General features: G+C 42.1%; 1 protein-coding gene and 1 pseudogene across 2 annotated transcripts in view; both read right to left on the bottom strand.

Annotated features, from left to right (window-relative positions):
* The window catches only part of ABCC2 (ATP binding cassette subfamily C member 2), a 77,011-nt gene that overhangs the window by 46,394 nt on the left and 12,263 nt on the right, over positions 1-18,354 (bottom strand). For both annotated transcript variants that reach the window (XM_032313456.1, XM_032313457.1), the window contains exons 3-8: positions 13,215-13,340; positions 5,150-5,284; positions 4,799-4,906; positions 4,292-4,347; positions 2,864-3,098; positions 496-659 (exon numbers count right to left, since the gene is read on the bottom strand). In XM_032313456.1, coding sequence (XP_032169347.1) covers positions 496-659; positions 2,864-3,098; positions 4,292-4,347; positions 4,799-4,906; positions 5,150-5,284; positions 13,215-13,340 — 824 coding nt within the window. The remainder of the gene's footprint in view (positions 1-495; positions 660-2,863; positions 3,099-4,291; positions 4,348-4,798; positions 4,907-5,149; positions 5,285-13,214; positions 13,341-18,354) is intronic.
* Positions 8,473-13,120, bottom strand: LOC116573571 (annotated as a pseudogene).

Below are 18,354 nucleotides of genomic sequence, written 5' to 3'. Positions count from 1 at the left end.
GACATGGATTTGTTCTTGGACAAAGCAAGCCCAGGAAGTAATTGTATCCAATGCGAGCTCGAACTCCCCCTATAGGAGAATTCATCCCATAGATTCCCGCCCGCTGCAAAGTCTTGTCCTGATCACGCTGAACCTCCCACAGAAGCCTGTGGCTCTAGGGCGGGGGCTCCAGAGATCAGGTCCAAGGCTGTCCTGTACCCTGTTGCCTGCCTCTTGGGCACGGATCTTCCCCTATCAGTTCTGTTTAACAAGAGCTACTAACAAGGATCTGGCTTCTTAGGAGGGAAGGGCTATAGAAAAGAGGGAAGCTAAAGGACCTAGCATTTTGGATCTTGAAAATGGCCTTGTGCTTTTCATGAACACAACACAATCAAGTAGAAGAATCTCATCAGCATTTGAAATAGCGGGGGTTTAATAATAAGCTCCTGCCTGCATCTCCAAGGGGCCAGCACAGAGGAGAGGGGCAGAGGGGACTTCCCTCAAGGAAGGACTCACTTCAGCAGCTGAGGGTTCAGAAACATGAGGAGGTCGTGCACCAGCTTCAGGAAGAATGATTTCAAGAGTATGCCGTATAAAGTTTTGAAGAGAGCCTTGACCAACCAGGACTTGGGAAAGTTTTCTGTTGTCCCAGACGTCTTTTTTTTCTTTTTAACTTCTTCCTAGGTTAAAAAAAAAAAACAAAACAAAAAACCAAACACCAACAGAGGTTACAGAGCCGTGAAGTATAAAACTTTGCCCTGCACTGCTCAGTTTCCGAGTGTTAAGGCCCAGAGTCCTGTTGCTGTTTTTTTACGGATTTTGGTTTTCTGCCTGGTCACCATCCACCCCTTCAGCGACCGTCACGGGTTCCCTCTCCCCTATCCTGATACACCTAATCTAGTGTGGGTGAGAAAAACCACACTACGAAGCCGGGGGGAGAATCCATAAAAAACAAAAAATAGACCCTAAGTGGGGTGGGGGGGGGGTGTTCTGGGTAACCCCGGAGAGTGAAGGGCACGAACCCAATGCGTAGTTTTGATACTCAGAGACTTTTTGTTTGTTTTCGCTGGTGGTTGTTGTGGGATGTTATGGGTTGAATTATGTCCTCCCTCAAAAAATGTGGAAACCCTGAATCCTAGTACCTCAGAATGGGTCTTTATTTGGAAATAGGACCTTTGCCGATGTAATCAAGAGGAGGTGCTCAACAGGGCCCTAGTTCAACAGGACTGGTGTCTTTAAAAGAGAAGAGACTCCGAGCCGGAGAGAAGATGGCCAGGTGATAACAAGAGGCAGAGATGGGAGCGACACCTCCACAAGCCAAAGAACAGCCAGACTAGAAGGTAAAAGAAGCAAGGAAAGTTTCTCCCCTCTGGGTTTTGGAAGGTGCATGGCCCTGCTGATACTTTGCCTCCAACTGGGCTTCTGGATTCCTGCCTGTGAACCTGCCTGTGAACCGTACATTGGTGTGAAGCCATGCAGTTCGTGGTGCTTTGTGAGGGCACAACTTCACTGTCCCATCCAGGAATCTACTCCACAGGCCACTGCCGCTCACTTGCCAGCTCTTTCTCTTCCTGTGATCTGACCTCTTTGTTATATTCTCCGTGGTCCCATGAGGCCCCAAATACAGCCTCGCAGCCCAAGTTTCCAGGTTTTTCCTACCAGTGACGTCCTCCTGTAACTGGGTCACTGAGATCCCATCTGATCAGTCTCTCTTGCCTGGGCAACGGCCCCAGCCTGCCTCCCAGCTTCTACTCTTACCCCAACCATCCATCTTCCCAGCGGCAGCCCAAATGCACTTTCTAAAGTACAAATCGGATCCCATTACTCTTCTGTTCAAAACCTTCCACTGGCTCTCCACCCTTTGTAAAAGAAAACCTGGACTCCTTACCATGGCCCTCAAGAGTCTACATGGCACAGTCCCTGTCCACTGCTCTGAGCTCATCACTGCTCTGAGCTCATCTCTTACTCAGCCCCTCTCTCCCTGCCTCAGAACCTTCTTGCAGTTCTCCAGACAAACTAAATGTGTCCCCCTTGGCCTCACACTTCTGCTCCCTTGGACGGGATTACCCTTCCTTCTGATGGTTCCTCAGGTAGAAATCCACTTCTAAGACTTTGGGTCTCCATTCAAGGGACACCTCCCCTGAGAGGTCTCTCCTACAACCCTAAAGGCATTCTATTTCAAAGACTTTAACAGGATTTATACATTCTTAATAGCATGTATCACTTTCAAAGAATTACATGTGATCTTTTATTATTTATTTTCTGGCTCTCGAAAGAGGATGCTTTCAGGCTATTCCTTGTACTCAGTGCCCAGAATAGTCAGACACTCAGTACTTAATACTTTTGAGTGAATAAATATGAAGAGTAGCTGCTATGCTAATGCCCACCAAAGTATGAATTCTGGTAATGCCAAGGTATTATTTTTCTGTTTTTTAAAAGATTATTTGTTCATTTGACAAAGGAAGAAAGTGGGGTGGCAGACAGAGAGGCAGGCAGAGGCAGAGGGAGAAGCAGGCTCCCCGCTGAGCAAAGAGCCCAATACAGGGCTTGATCTCAGGACCCTGGGATCATGACCCGAGCCAAAGGCAGGCACTGAATGGACTGAGCCATCCAGGCACCCCTTATTTTTCTATTATTAAAGATGTACTATAGAAAATTTCAAATATACCCTAAAGGAGAGAGAATAGCACATCCTACCCAAACGTATCCATCACTAAGGTATTATTAGTATTATAAACACTATTATTAGTGTTATAAACACAAATACCATAAATGCACTGCAATATATACAGCGCTATCAAAATAGGACAGAATCACTAGGATACTGATATCTTCCTGCCTGAAACCGAGAGCATATTCACATAGACACTCATGGTAAAGTTACCAGGACAAGGATATCTTGGCTTTGACTCTGATTCTTGTTCAGTCCATGCAGCCTGTCTCCAGTGTTCCCCTGGGACTTCCTCCGCTGCCGTCTCTGGAGTTCCTTCCTGGCCTTCTGCAGCTCTCCTACCATGTGTTTTTCAAACGTGCTGACCAGTGTCTTGGTTTTCATCTTTTCATTGACATCCCAGATATCTTCAAGTGTCAGAGGTTGCTTGTAGCCTTTCAAAATGATGCTGGAACCAGAGCGATCCACAGGCTGAGACCCTACATGCTGGGTCAATGGCAATGCCCCTGCTGCTTCTGACAAAAGCTGCCCCCCGACCCCCAGTTCCGAGATGGAGGGAGGGAGGAAGGGAGGGGGCCACTGCTCCATCTCCCAGCTCTTTAAACCTGACAGAGGCATGGGGAAGGCAGAAAACGGATGGCAGAGGTGTTGGAACGTAGACTAAGACGAGGAGGAGGCCACGAGGAGCAATGCCACTGAATGAAAAACCAAAAGAGCATCACGTCCACCTGCTCCTTCCTCCTTGAACACTGGCTGCCGCTCTGCCCCTGGGGCATCTCCCTGAGGGGCCTTCAATGCCCTTAAGGAACTGAGCAGCCCTGGAGGCCTCCTCTCTGCTCTCTCTCTTGATCAGGCCCACCAACCTGGTGTTTGAGAACACGGATACAAAATAAATTACATCTTTATTCTCACTAGCCTCTAACTGAAACCTAGCCTTTCCTTATAACATGAACGGAAGCAAACAAACAGTTGTAAACAGGAGTACCCATTCCTTGGACACCAAGAGACATCGCCGTGTTTTCGTGGCACAGGTACACTCATTGCTCCTTCGAGGTTGTGGTCATTGTTAATGACCTATCGCTAGATCATCACTAGATCTTGTTATTTAACACATTTGTAAAGGAGCACTTGTGTTACATTACAAATTTTTAAAAAATATTTAAGTGAATATATTTCAATATATTTGGTTTCCTTTGCTACCCTTTTTCTTTATGTACAGAAAACATGATCTGAGGATGGATTCATAGGCAGTACCAGTTGCCAAGTGGTCCATGGAACTACAAAGGCCAGGAGTGTTTGCTGCAGATCCCTTGGTAGCCCAGGCCAGCTAGTTCATCCCTTACCCTTCAAATGGGGTCACATCGCCTGCCCCCTTCTTATCCTTCCGCCTTTCCTAACATCCTTCCTTTTCTCTGTGAACCTCCAGGCCACCAAGAGCAAAGCCCTCGCCATCCTCTCCTGAAATCTGTCTGAAATAAATCCCAGTCTGAAATAAATAGATCTGTTAAATTAACATTCTCGGACTCCAAGGAGAGGAGACATGGAGGCCTCAGGAAGCATTTTTAAAATTAAGATTTCCACCACTTTCAGAAGAATGAGGGGGTAGGGATACAGACAACCCACACCCCAGGCATTTCCTACCTGTCATACCAACTAAACGTAATGCTACTCAGAAATGAGGCTGTGAATGATGGATTCTGCAAGACAAAAAAAAAAAAAAAATCAAAAAGTAAATCAACCTGAAATAGGGACTTTGTGGGACTCTAAAATCGGAAAGTGATTTTTCTAGATATAATGTTATGCGATAAAGCAGACTTAAGACTGAAGTAGACTGGACAACATAGGTGTATCTGGAGACCCTAAAGTCTTATCAGTAAAAATCAGATTTTCTGGCATAGATAGATGAATGCATTATCCATGCTAAAGATTGGTGGGTCAATATAAAAGTATTTCCAGACTCATAAAAGAGTATTTCCATACACTAGCCACTTTTGGTCTCCTTAAGCCATTAATGATCCACACAGCTATATTCTGGGCTCGAGGGACCACTCCCCCCACCCCAAAAAGGCCTAGGGCATCTCGAAGTTACACGTGTCAAAATACCATCTAATGAAATAATACATGAGATTGGCATATTTAGAGTCTCACATTTGAGGAGGCATCTTTTTCTGAAAATGCTGAAAGGATCAGGATCAGGATCTGTAGTGCATAGCAGATGAAGAACAGGCAGGAATAGGCCAGGTTAAAATTGCTGCCCTATGGGGGAAGAGGAAAAAACAAAAAACCAAAACAAAACAAAACAAAAAAACAGAGAAAATGAGCCTTTTCCCAGATTAAGTCTAAATGGCCCACATAGGTCAATGCTTGTGCTTAAAGCCTATCATCAAATCTCCTAAACATACTTATATCCCAGAGTCCAACTGACCGTATGCCATTCACTCTGACTTAGAAGTTGCTCACCACACTACCTCCTCAAGTAACCCTCTCTTTCCTCCTTACCTTTAAGAGTGTCCGGATCAGAGTCTGAAATTGGAAAACACCACAGAGTACTGAGAGAATCCAGAATAGGGAGAGGAACCAAGAATCCTTCTGTATGCACCATCGCCTGCTGTGTTGGATCAGCAAAACCAGGAGCTAAAGAGAAATTCACATCAAGTTCTGAAAAATACGGTCACCAAGGATGAGAGGAAAGAAAGATGCCAGAGACAGGGAAAGAATGGTGGGTTAATGGAGGAGACGGTTAGAACTAATCAGGCCAAGCAGAAAACACACAAATGCCAAGTTATAGACTTCCTCCCTGATATAATCCAACCTCCTCTTTTAGGGTGTCCATGCTCTCCCTGGGACCCCCTTCCTCACCCCATATCCCCACCGCAATTGGGTGGGGAGTTAGCCACAAACACAGAGGGTCACCTTCTGCATATAATGGAGCTGGTTGGGGAGCCAAAAATCTTTCCAAGACCCAAGGAAGTGAATCTCAGGTGCTGCAGTAGTCCACTTGGGAGGGAGTTTCTGTAGGACAGGTATAAGCTGTCTATGGGATTTTCTAATAATATCAAACCAGGCAAAAAAAAAAAAACCTTGCCTTGTAACATCTCACTTAAATATAATTAAATGTCGGTTTCCTAGACTCAGTGCGGAGCTTGTAAACTAGCGTTCCGAAAACAAAGCCATGATTAGTATCATCTGTTAATTTCTGTGGTATAGATAATACCACTGTGGTGGATTTCAGGCCCCAACAAGCTGTCACTAAGCACAGTGTTGGAAAGAGATGCACACGCAAAGGCTGATCATTGTCCTATGGGGATACAGGCCCATAGATACCAGGCATTCTGATTTTTCAAGGAGGTTTAGAAATCCAAACAGTTATGTGGCATCTTTTCTGTTGAAAAGCATAGCAACTTAGTAGCAAGATGGTGGAGGTGTAGCAGACTGAAATGACATCAGGTCACAGGAGTTCAGCTAGATAGTTATCAAACCATTCCAAACACCTACAAACTCAATAGGAGATAAGCAATTCTAGGAACAGAAAATCGACCACTTTCTGAAAGGTAGGACGTGTGGAGAAGTGAATCCGAAGTGATGGGAAGATAGACCTATGGGGAGGGGCCGGCTCTCAGCAAGCAGCGGAGCAATGGAGCACAAAATCAGAACTTTCAGAAGTCTGTTCCATTGAAGGACGTCATCCAGAGGCTAAGCGGGGGTGGACAGTGTGGTCTCAGGTCCTGCGGGGTCACAGAAAGACTGGGGGTATCTGAGTGTGGCAGAGCTCACAGGTATCAGAGCAGGGAAGCCAGCTACAGAGACGGAGACAAGGAGTGAGCTCTCAGCTCGCAGTTACCTTAAACTATGGTCCATGGCACAGTAGGGCCACTGCTCTTTGAGCAGGAACCCCACAAGTGGCAGATCCAGAGAGATCCCCACCTTCCTTCTGAGAGAAGCAGCCAGGAGTGCACTGCAGGAGTTAGCAGGTTTGGCAACTCCAAATGGGGCCATGCACCAGGGACAGAAATCCTCAGTCATAGGCCGGGAGAACTCAGAGCATGGCCAGAGACCAGGGAGACAGGAGTGATTGACCCCTTTTCTCTGAGGGCACACTGAGGAGTGGGGCCCTGAGCTCATGGCTCCTCCAGGCCAGAGACCGGGAGGCCGCTATTTTCATTCCTGTCCTCTAGAGCACTAAGGAAAGCCTTCAGGGAACAAAAGCTCCCAAGAGTGAACCTGAGCAGATTACTCAGCCTGGCCCTGGCAAGGGTGGTACAATTCTACCTTGGGCAAAGACATTTGAGAATCACGGCAACAGGTCCCTCCCCCCCAGATGATCAGTAAGAATATCCAGCCAAGACCAAGCTCAATGATCAACGAGAAGAGTGGAACTCCAGAGCTAGGGGAAACCAACACATAGAATTCATGGCTTTTCCCCCATGATCCTTTAGTTTTGCAAAGTTAAATTATATTAATTTTTTTCTTATTCTGTTTTTTTGACTTTTCCTCTTTCTTCTTTTAACATTTTTTAACTAGTCTATCTTAACAATACCTTCTTTAAAAAATCTTTTTAAACCTTCATTGTTATAGTCATATTTTACCCCTTCATTGTATTTAGCCTTATTTTTTATATACATATAGTTTTTATTCTTTAAAATTTGGGGATATGATTTCTTCTAATAGATCAAAATATACCCTAAATCTAGCACATGGCTTTGTTCTAGTCTCTACCCTGAGCACATTCTCTTTTTTTTTTCCAACCAGCAATTCCTTTTTTAGAAATCTATTTAAATTTTCATCTATACAGTCATATTCCTTGCCTTCATCATGTTTACTCTTATATTTGTGTACATATATATGTTTTTCTTTCTTTAAAATTTTGGGAGGTAGTTTCTTCTAAGAGACCAGAATACATCCAAAATCAAGTGGGTGGCTCTGTTCTATTCACCAGTCATATATAAATATATATCAGAATGGGTTTAAAAAAAAAAAAGACCACCCATATGCTATCTACAAGAAACTCATTTTAGACCCAAAGACACCTCCAGATTTAAAGTGAGGGGGTGGAAAACAATTTATCATGTCAATGGACATCAAAAGAAAGCTGGGGTGGCAATCCTTATATCAGATCAATTAGATTTTAAGCCAAAGACTATAATAAGAGATAAGGAAGGACACTATATCATACTCAAAGGGTCTGTACAACAAAATGATCTAACAATTTTAAATATCTATGCCCCTAACATGGGAGCAGCCAATTATATAAACCAATTGATAAAAAAAATCAAAGAAACACGTTGACAATAATACAGTAATAGTAGGGTACTTTACACCCCTCACTGAAATGGACAGATCATTCAAGCAAAAGATCAACAAGGAAATAAAGGCTTTAAAGGACACACTGGACCAGATGGACATCACAGATATATTCAGAACATATCATCCCAAATCAACAGGATACACATTCTTCTCTACTGCACATGGAACATTCTCCAGAATAGATCACATCCTGGGTCACAAATCAGGTCTCAACTGGTACCAAAAGATTGGGATCATTCCCTGCATATTTTCAGACCACAATGTTCTGAAGCTAGAACTCAATCGTAAGAGGAAAGTTGGAAAGAACTCAAATACATGGAGGCTAAAGAGTATCCTACTAAAGATTGAATGGGTCAACCGGGAAATTAAAGAAGAATTAAAAAAAATTCATGGAAACAAATGATAATGAAAACCCAACTCTTCAAAATCTATGGGACACAACAAAGGCAGTCCTGAGAGGAAAATATGTAGCAATACAAGACTTTCTCAAGAAACAAGGAAGGTCTCCAATACTCAATCTAAGCCTCCACATAAAGGAGCTGGGGAAAGAACAGCAAAGAAAGCCTAAACACAGCAGGAGAAGAGAAATAATAAAGATCAGAGCAAAAGCAATGAAATAGAAACCAAAAGAACAGTAGAACAAGTCAATGAAACTAGGAGCTGGTTCTTGGAAAGAATTAATAAGATTGATAAACCCCTGGCCATACTTATCAAAAAGAAAAGGGAAAAGACTCAAGTAAATAAAATTATGAATGAAAGAGGAGCGATCACAACCAACACCAAAGAAATACAAACAATTATAAGAACATATTATGAGCAACTATACACCAGTAAATTTGACAATCTGGAAGAAATGGATGCATTCCTAGAGACCAAATTTGAACCAAATTGAACCAGGAAGAAATAGAAAACCATAACAGACCCATAACCAGTAGGGAGATTGAAGCAGTCGTCAAAAAAAATCTCCCAAGAAACAAGAGCCCAGGGCCAGACAGCTTCCCAGGGGAATTCTACCAAACATTTAAAGAATTAATACCTATTCTCCTGAAATGATTCCAAAAAATAGAAATGTAAGGAAAACTTCCAAACTCTATGAGGCCAGCATTACCTTGATCCCAAAACCAGACAGACACCATCAAAAAGAATTACAGGCCAATATCCTTGATGAACACAGATGAGAAAATTCTCACCAAAATACTAGCCAATAGGATCCAACAGTACATTAAAAGGATTATTCACCACAACCAAGTGGGATTTATTCCAGGGCTGCAAGGTTGGTACAACATCCAGAAATCAATCAATGTGATACAATACATTAATAAAAGAAAGAACAAGAACCATATGATACTCATTAGATGCTGAAAAAGCATTTGACAAAGTACAGCATCCTTTCTTGATCAAAACTCTTCAAAATGTAGGGATAGAGGGTACATACCTCAATATCATCAAAGCCATCTATGAGAAAACCACAGCAAATATCATTCTCAATGAGGAAAAACAGAGCTTTTCCCCTAAGGTCAGGAACACAGCAGGGATGTCCACTATCACCACTGCTAGCCTCAGCAATCAGACAACAGAAAGAAAAGGCATCCGAATCAGCAAAGAAGTCGTCAAACTCTCTTTCTTTGAAGATGATATGATACTTTGTGGAAAACCCAAAGGCTCCAGGAATTCAGTGAAGTGTTAGGATATAAAATCAATGCACAGAAATTAGTGGCATTTCTATACACTAACAGCAAGACAGAAGAAAGAGAAATTAAGGAGTCCATCTCATTTACAATTGCACCCAAAACCACAAGACACCTAGAAATAAAACTAACTAAAGAGGCAAAGAATCTGTACTCAGAAAACTATAAAGTACTCATGAAAGAAATTGAGGAAGACACAAAAAAATGGAAAAGTGTTCCATGCTCATGGATTGGAAGAACAAATATTGTGAAAATGTCTATGCTACCTAAAGCAATGTACACTTTTAGTGCAATCCCCATCAAAACACCATCCATTTTTTGAAAGAAATGGAACAATTAATCCTAAAATTTATATGGAACCAGAAAAGAGGAATGTTGAAAAAGAAAGCCAAAGTTGGTGGCACCACAATTCCTGACTTCAAGCTCTATTACAAAGCTGTCATCATCAAGACAGTATGGTACTGACACAAAAACAGACACATAGATCAAAGGAACAGAATAGAGAGTCCAGAAATGGACCCTCAACTCTACGGTCAACTCATCTTTGACAAAGCAGGAAAAGAATGTCCATTGGAAAAAAGACAGTCTCTTCAACAAATGGTGTTGGGAAAATCGGACAGCCACATGCAGAAGAATGAAACTGGACCATTTCCTTAGACCACACTCTAAAATAGACTCAAAAGGATGAAAGATCTCAATGTGAGACAGGAATCCACCAATATCCTTGAGGAGAACACAAGCAACAACCTCTTCGACCTTAGCCGCAGCCACTTCTTCCTAGAAACATCGCCAAAGGCAAGGGAAGCAAGAGCAAAAATGAACTACTGGGACTTCATCAAGATAAAAAGCTTTTGCACAGCAAAGGAAATAGTCAACAAAACCAAAAGACAACCTACAGAATGGAAGAAGATATTTGCAAATGTCTTAACAGATAAAGGGCTAGTATCCAAAATCCATAAATAACTTAACAAACCCAACACCCAAAGAACAAATAACCCAATCAAGAGATGGGCAGAGGACATGAACAGACATTCCTGCAAAGAAGACATGCAGATGGCCAACAGACACATGAAAAAGTGCTCCACATCACTCAGCATCAGGGAAATACAAATCAAAACCACAATGAGATACCACCTCACACCAGTCAGAATGGCTAAAATTAACAGGTCAGGAAACGACAGATGTTGGCAAGGATGTGGAGAAAGGGGAACCGTCCTACACTGTTGGTGGGAATGCAAGCTGGTGCGACCACTCTGGAAAACAGCATGGAGGTTCCTCAAAAACTTGAAAACAGAGCTACCCTATGACCCAGCAATTGCACTACTGTGTATTTACCCTAAAGATACAAATGTAGTGATCCAAAAGGGCACGTGCACTCAAATGTTTATAGCAGCAATGTCCACAATAGCCAAACTATGGAAAGAACCTAGATGTGTGTCAACAGATGAAAGGATAAAGAAGATGTGATAATATATATATATATATATATATATATATATATATATATATATTCCCTTGTTTTATATATAAAACAATGGAATGCTATGCAGCCATCAAAAGAAATGAAATCTTGCCATTTGCAATGATGCGGAGGGTATTATGCTGAGCGAAATAAGTCAGTCAGAGAAAGATAATTATATGATCTCTCTTATAAGAGGAATTTGAGAGGCAGAGTGGGGGGCTTGGAGGTAGGGAAGAAAAAATGAAACAAGATGTATTGGGAGGGAGACAACACATAAGAGACTCTTAATCTCACAAAACAAACTGAGGGTTGCTGGGGTGGGTATGGAGAGGGTAGTTGTGTTATGGACATTGGGGAGGGTATGTGATATGGTGAGTGCTGTGAACTGTGTAAGCCTGATGATTCACAGACCTGCACCCCTTGGGCAAATAATATATGTTAATAAAAATAATTTAGAAGTGGTGGGGGATGGGAGGTTGGGGGAATTAGAGAGGGTATTAGGGCACAGATTGCATGGAGCACTGGGTGTGGTACAAAAAACAATGAATACTGTTATGCTGAAAATAAATAAATAATAAAAAAAAAATAAAATTTTAAATCTTAAAAAAAAAAAAAAGAAAAGAAAAGAGGGTGCCTGGGTAGCTCAGTGGGTTAAGCCTCAGCCTTCAGCTCAGGCCATGGTCTCAGGGTCCTGGGATTGAGGACTGCATCAGGCTTTCTGCTCAGCAGGGAGCCTGCTTTCCTATCTCTCTTTGCCTGCCTCTCTGCCTACTTGTGATTTCTCTCTATCAAATAAATAAAAAATTCTTCAAAAAAAAAAAAAAAAAAGAAAAGGCATAGCAACTAATTTAGTTGTTTTTAAAACATTATGCAGGCCTCTCCCAAAACCAAGCCCGCAGGAGAGAAAGCAGTTTCTGTTATCAAGTTTATACAAACAACTCTAGACTCCATGATCCACTGATGAGTCATTAGTCAATTTAAGAATAATAGTTCCAGCATTTAGAAAAGTCTTTTAATATCAAGAAACTTGGCTTTCACGTGTGTATATATATATATTTATTTTTACTTTCCAAATACTGTTTATTTCACTGAAGCCTGGAGGCCAGGGAAAGGACACCAAGCCTAGGAGTGCATGTTGACAACGGTGACATACAGGGCCACAGAGTGCTGTCCAGCTGCCCAGGGAACAGAGGTGGATGAAGGTCTCCATGACAAAGGCCTCATAGACTAAGGAACAACAGTAGGAGCACTGCTGGCTGAAAAGTGCAGTATGGGTTGTAGTGTGTTATCATCTAGACCTGGGCAAATGAGACGATGTAATGGACCAGCCTGATATTGGAGTCCATGCTCTTCTGGATGTACTTCCAGTCAAACTCAATGCCCTGGGCTCCAACTCAGATGAGAAGGAGCGGGACATAATGACCGTGGCCATAGCCCAGCCCAAGGCAGCAACCATGATCCTGTACTCCCCCTTGCATACATTCCAGGACATGACAAAGTTTAGATGTATCTGGTCTGCCACATTCACGATGACCTTCATGACATCCTAATGAAGTCACAGATGCTACCTTCCCAGGTGGGAAAAAAACATGGCCTTAGAAGGAAAAAAACCATGGCCAGGAAGAGCATCTTGGACAGCTGCATAAACAGGTAGGTGACCCTGGCCTGTGCACATGTCCAGAAGGCATTGTACTCAGGTGACAGTGCTTGTAGGTGATGAAGTGGGGGAAGTAGACCAGGGTGAAGCCATTCCAGAAGTGGTCATGGTGCTGACCTTCTGGGCCCACCAGAGTGTGGGTCTCTGCCTCGGCCAGCCTGGCACCCACCCATGTATAATCATTAGATGGAAGGATAGGAGGGCATAAGATACATATCTTAGGCATTAAAGCTAGTATTTATGCTAGGGAGAAGGATCCAAAAGTTAGTATTAAAAAGAATATACAAAACTAAAATTTGATTCATTCCATTATAACCACATTTTGCCTCATCATAGGCCCCTCAAAAAAGATAAATGAAATTGGACTTAATTTTATTCCAAAAGAGTACATTTCAACTAGATAGCTATGAATAAGAAGAAGATAAACAGGGCAGGAATGGAGGTAGGACTTACCCATGTACCCAGGTAAAGGCTTGGATTGGTGTATCTAATGGCAGGGACTGTGGCTTGTCCAGAGTCTTCTGTGAGTACAAGGGCCAGCTCTATGGCTGCTAGAATAAGAAGAAAGCCAACAAGCACCTGAGAAGGAAAAAGACCACTGTTAAGAGGATATCATGCTTTAGAATAGAATGGTTCCTGATAACAGATAATAAAGATGGTATGCACAGATTCAGAGAATACAAGAAATACTTCTGGCATCAATGAATACCAAGCAATGGACTGTAGTTCAAGCAATGGAATGAAGTTTAATGTAGGCCAGGATAGGTTTTTGAGGAATGCTGAGTGTGATGGTTTTAAACTAAAGCAATGGACTGTAGTTCAAGCAATGGAATGAAGTTTAATGTAGGCCAGGATAGGTTTTTGAGGAATGCTGAGTGTGATGGTTTTAAACTATGTTCACAAGTTCTTTGATATTCTTCCCTTCAAAAAGGAGATCTTGGTACCTGTTCCCTTGAATGTGAACTTAACTTCATGATTCAATTCTAAAGAACAGAATATGGTAGAAGCTCATAAAAAACAATATGGCTTCCTCCTCTTTCTCAGATCACCCACTTCACTTCAGGGAAAGCTCCTAGTGCCATCGGGAGGACACTCAAGTAGCTTTATGGAGAGATCCACTTGGTAAATAATGGAGGCCTCTTGTCAACAGCCACATGAGTGAGTCATCTTAGACTTAGTTGCTCCAGCCCCGGTCAAAACTTCAGATGACCTTAGTCTCTAGGGTATCAGTTAGCATATCAGTTGCAATGTCGTGAGAGACCCTGGAGCAGAACCCAGGTAAGCGGCTCCCAAATTTCTGATCCATAGAAAATGTGAGAAAAAATGTGCTTTTTAAAAAATTGCTAAGTTTTGGAATAATTTTTTATACAACAATAGGTAACTAAAAAAATAGATTTAAAAAGGGAGCCCCCTTGCCCTAATTGGGATTTCCAGTTTCCTTGGTCCTATTCCCTTTCCTTGGTTTTTATTCCCAGCCTCTTCCCCAGACAAGATTTGAAGTTAATGTTGCAAACAGTTTTGACTATGTCCCCCTAGGAGGAATCCAAGCCAATCAATATTTGTCCTATGAGCTCATAAGACATGCTGTACATCATATTATTCTAAAGAATCACCCCCGCCCATCAGGACGAAAAATTACTACATCCGCAGAGGAGGTCTACCAGAATCTTAGCCCTCAAAATGAGGGTCTTTCGGACCATCTCCCCTACCCTCATCCCTTCAACTCCCACCCATCTGTCCCTATTCACTCCCATGTATCATTCATCCCAACTGGTTCAGGCAGAAGTACTGAGCTGCTTAAAATGAAAACCAACCAACGGGGGACATGAATGCATCTATAGTAGGATAGTAGGACCTGTGTGGTTATTTAGCAAGGCATAAAGTCAAAGACACGTTAATGAAGGGAATGCATTTCTCAAGTACATAATACACTATATTGTGCTTTCTCACATGAGACAGGCTTTTTTCTGGAAAAAAAAATAACAGCTTTTGACGTGGTAAGATATGTTTGCCTTTAGGTAAATTGGGTATAAAAATGAGCAAGGTGGAGGGACACCTGGGTGGTTCAGCGGGTTAAGCTTCTGCCTTCGGCTCAGGTCATGATCTCAGGGTCTTGGAATTGAGCCCCCATGGGGCTCTCTGCTCAGCAGGGAGCCTGCTTCCCCTCTCTCTCTCTCTCTCTCTCTCTGCTTGCCTCTCTGCCTACTTGTGATCCCTCTCTGTCAAATAAATAAGTAAAAAATCTTTTTTAAAAATGAGCAAGGTGGAGCTAGAGAACCTAGTCAAGGAGGATTTGAGGAGAATAGGCGAAGAGAATACTAACCAGCTACCCAGGCCAAGGAAAAAGAGCAGGTCTTGCCACAGGCTTGCACTTAAATTCTTACACATTGATTAGAGATATACTGAGCAACCCATATCAAAAAGAACAACTTACATTATAAAGCAGTCCTAGAAAACATTTCAAGATAAGAACCAACAATCCAGTGTAAAAGGCATAAGATGGAAAGTTTAAAGAAAAAATGTGGCTTTTAAAGACAGGAACAGATGCTTAATGTGATAATTAGTGCAATTTCAAATTATAATGATATACCACTTCTTATTTAACTGCTTAGCAAATATCAGAAAGTTTGATAAAAAGTTGGTGAGACTGAGGAAAAATCTCTATGGAGGATAATTTTCACTATTTCAAAATTTTGAGTCCATATACTCTTCACCCAGTAACTTCATTTCTAGGAACTTATGCTACAGACACACAGGGGAACAAAGTTTTTTTTTTGTTTTGGGTTTTTTGTTTTGTTTTGTTTTGTTTTTGCAGCATTGCCTATGATGGCAGAAGGTTAAAAACCACCTAAATTTCTGTCACATAAGGCACATAAGTTATGATACATCCAAATAACAGCACTATGAGTGGACATTAGAAAGCAGATTTTTATGTGCTAAAATGGAGGGCTCAAGACATGGAGATTAACACAAGACACTAACATTTGTATAAAGAAAAGTAGGCATTTTTATAAGCATGGCTTATCTCTGAAAGGATATCCAAGGAACTAGGGTCAGTGGTTGCTAATTCAGACAAGAATGAGTGACTAGAATACCATGTACCTTTTGTAAATTTTGAGTTGTAATCCTCATTTACTCAAAAGATTAATGTTAAATACAGTGGAATACTACTCAGCCATCAAAAAATGAAATCTTGCCATTTGCAATGACATAGATTAAACTAAAGGATATTATGTTAAGTGAAATAAGTCAGGGAAAGGCAATTATATGATCTCACTCATATGTGGAATTTAAGAAAAAACAAAACAAAACAAAAAAACACAGAGGATCATAGGGGAAGAGAGGAAAAAATAAAACAAGACAAAACCAGAGAGGGAGACAAAGATTAAGAGACTCTAAATCATAGGAAACAAACTCGGGCTTGCTGGAGGAGAGGTATGTGGAGGGATGGGGTAATTGGGTGATAGACATTAAGGAGGGCAAGTGACATAATGAGCACTGGGTGTTATATAAGACTGATGAATCACTGACCTCTACCTCTGAAACCAATGATACATTATATGTTAATTGAATTTAAATAAAAAAAGTATACTTGGAAAAAAGTTAAATACAGTAAAATGCCCGTTTTAAAAAATGAGCAAGAGGTATGAACAGACAATTCACAAACATGCTCAACAAATTAAAAAACATCATTTGTGGGCGCCTGGCTGGCTAAGTTGTTAAGCCTCTGCCTTCGGCTCAGGTCATGATCCTAGGGTCCTGGGATTGAGCCCCACATCAGGCTCCCTGCTTGGTGGGAAGCTTGCTTTTACCTCTCCCACTCCCCCTGCTTGTGTTCCCTTTCTCGCTGTTTCTCTCTGTCAAAAAAATAAACAAAATCTTAAACACACACACACACACACACACACACACACACACTAGTTGCATTAGTCCTTTAAGAAACACAAAGTAAACCAAAAGGATGCCATTTTACACATAAAATAAAAATATGTTAGACCCAGTGCTGGCAAAGGAGCAGAGACAAATTCTAACACACCTTAGGTGAGAATGTAAGTCAGCAAAATGCTTCCTAATTTATAAAAATTTTCCCATGTTTCAAAAGCCTTAACCACTCATATGCCTTGATATAATAATTCTACCTAGGAAGCTATTCTAAGGAAATACAATGAATTTCAGACAAATACTTGTGCACAGAATCTTAACTGGAATCTCCGTTTTAGCAGTGAATTATTTATAACATCTAAAATAACCCAGAACAATGGTGGAAAGGAATTAATGCTGCAAGAGTAGTTAAAGCAAGTTATGGTATCCTCATGTGATGAACGATTATGTAGCTGGTAGAAGGCAGAGGAGGGTCAGTAATGTTTCCTCCACTGCTTTCAAATGCAAAACTGCTGCAAGCCACTCTAGACCATTGGCAGTTTTACTCAGTTAACTTACCCACAGGGATAACCATGGAGGAGGACGGGCACACAACGGAGGGCACTATGCAGCTGTTTTCCACAGCCATCCAGATCTTAATCTCCAGCTTTCATAGAGCAAGGGTCATGCTGGTGAGGTTACAACATAGTTATCTAAAGTGGTACTATCTGTGCACCAGAATGGCTCTCTGCTAGTTATCTAAAGTAGCCAGAGGGGAGAACAAATGGAAGGCCTGATACGGAGTCAGTGTCTGCGCTCCTACACTCCGTCCTCGAGGTCTTTATGGCCCACACCATCTATGCACAGCACTCTTCACGATGACCCCAGAGCCAGATTGCAAGAGGTGACTTGCATTCCTGGGTCACAGCAGCAATGCAAACAGCAACGCAAGGTCTCTCCGGGCCCAGGAAAGAGGTCCTTTCCTCAGACCCAACAGATGAAGCAACTGTGAATTTCAGCCCAAGAGGTAGCCCATGACAGGAAGACATTTCCTGATGCACCAGGAGGGAACATCAGCTGTGCTAAGCCCGTGAGACAAAGGCTTTCCGGGCAATAGACATGGCAGATCTTATTCCAGCAATAACCCAATAGCTGTTTCTGCCCCCATGAGCCAGTGGCACCCCTGGCTTTTCATCATTCGTCATTCCGGAGAGATACGGGTGACAACCACTCTGGCTTCTTCCTATTGAAAAGGGGTGTAGATCAGAATTTGAAGAATGAGAAACAGCCTTACAAATCCAAGTAAAGATATTCCCTGGTGGTAAGTTGAGCCCCCTCACCCTACATGGAGCCATTATTTGGAGCTTTCATGGGTAGCCAAGTCAAATACTTGCTATTAACTCCTCGGGGATGCTTATCGATTTGGGTTACTTCCTCTCTTCCCCCAAATCTCCTGAACTTGCCAGAACTTACTTATCTGGCAAGGCTCCCAGGAATCCTATATGGAATGTAACAGGCTGGTTCCCGCCCCGCTCCTCCAATGGCATTCATTGGCTCCATCGTCGTTAGTGTTTTCAGGCTGTCTGGTCATATCTGAGTCTATGTAGGTCCCTCTCAAATAGGACATTCTTGTCAAGGCCTTGGTAATACAACCAATCATTCCAATGGTGTCGTGTTATAAGGAAAACATTCTTTTTTTTTTTTTTTAGATTTTATTTATTTGCCAGAGAGA

Source organism: Mustela erminea, chromosome 14, assembly GCF_009829155.1.
Source record: "Mustela erminea isolate mMusErm1 chromosome 14, mMusErm1.Pri, whole genome shotgun sequence".
In the NCBI taxonomy this organism is placed as follows: Eukaryota; Metazoa; Chordata; class Mammalia; order Carnivora; family Mustelidae; genus Mustela; species Mustela erminea.
Note: the sequence above shows the minus strand (reverse complement) of the source record. Positions and strands in the feature narration are given on the sequence as shown.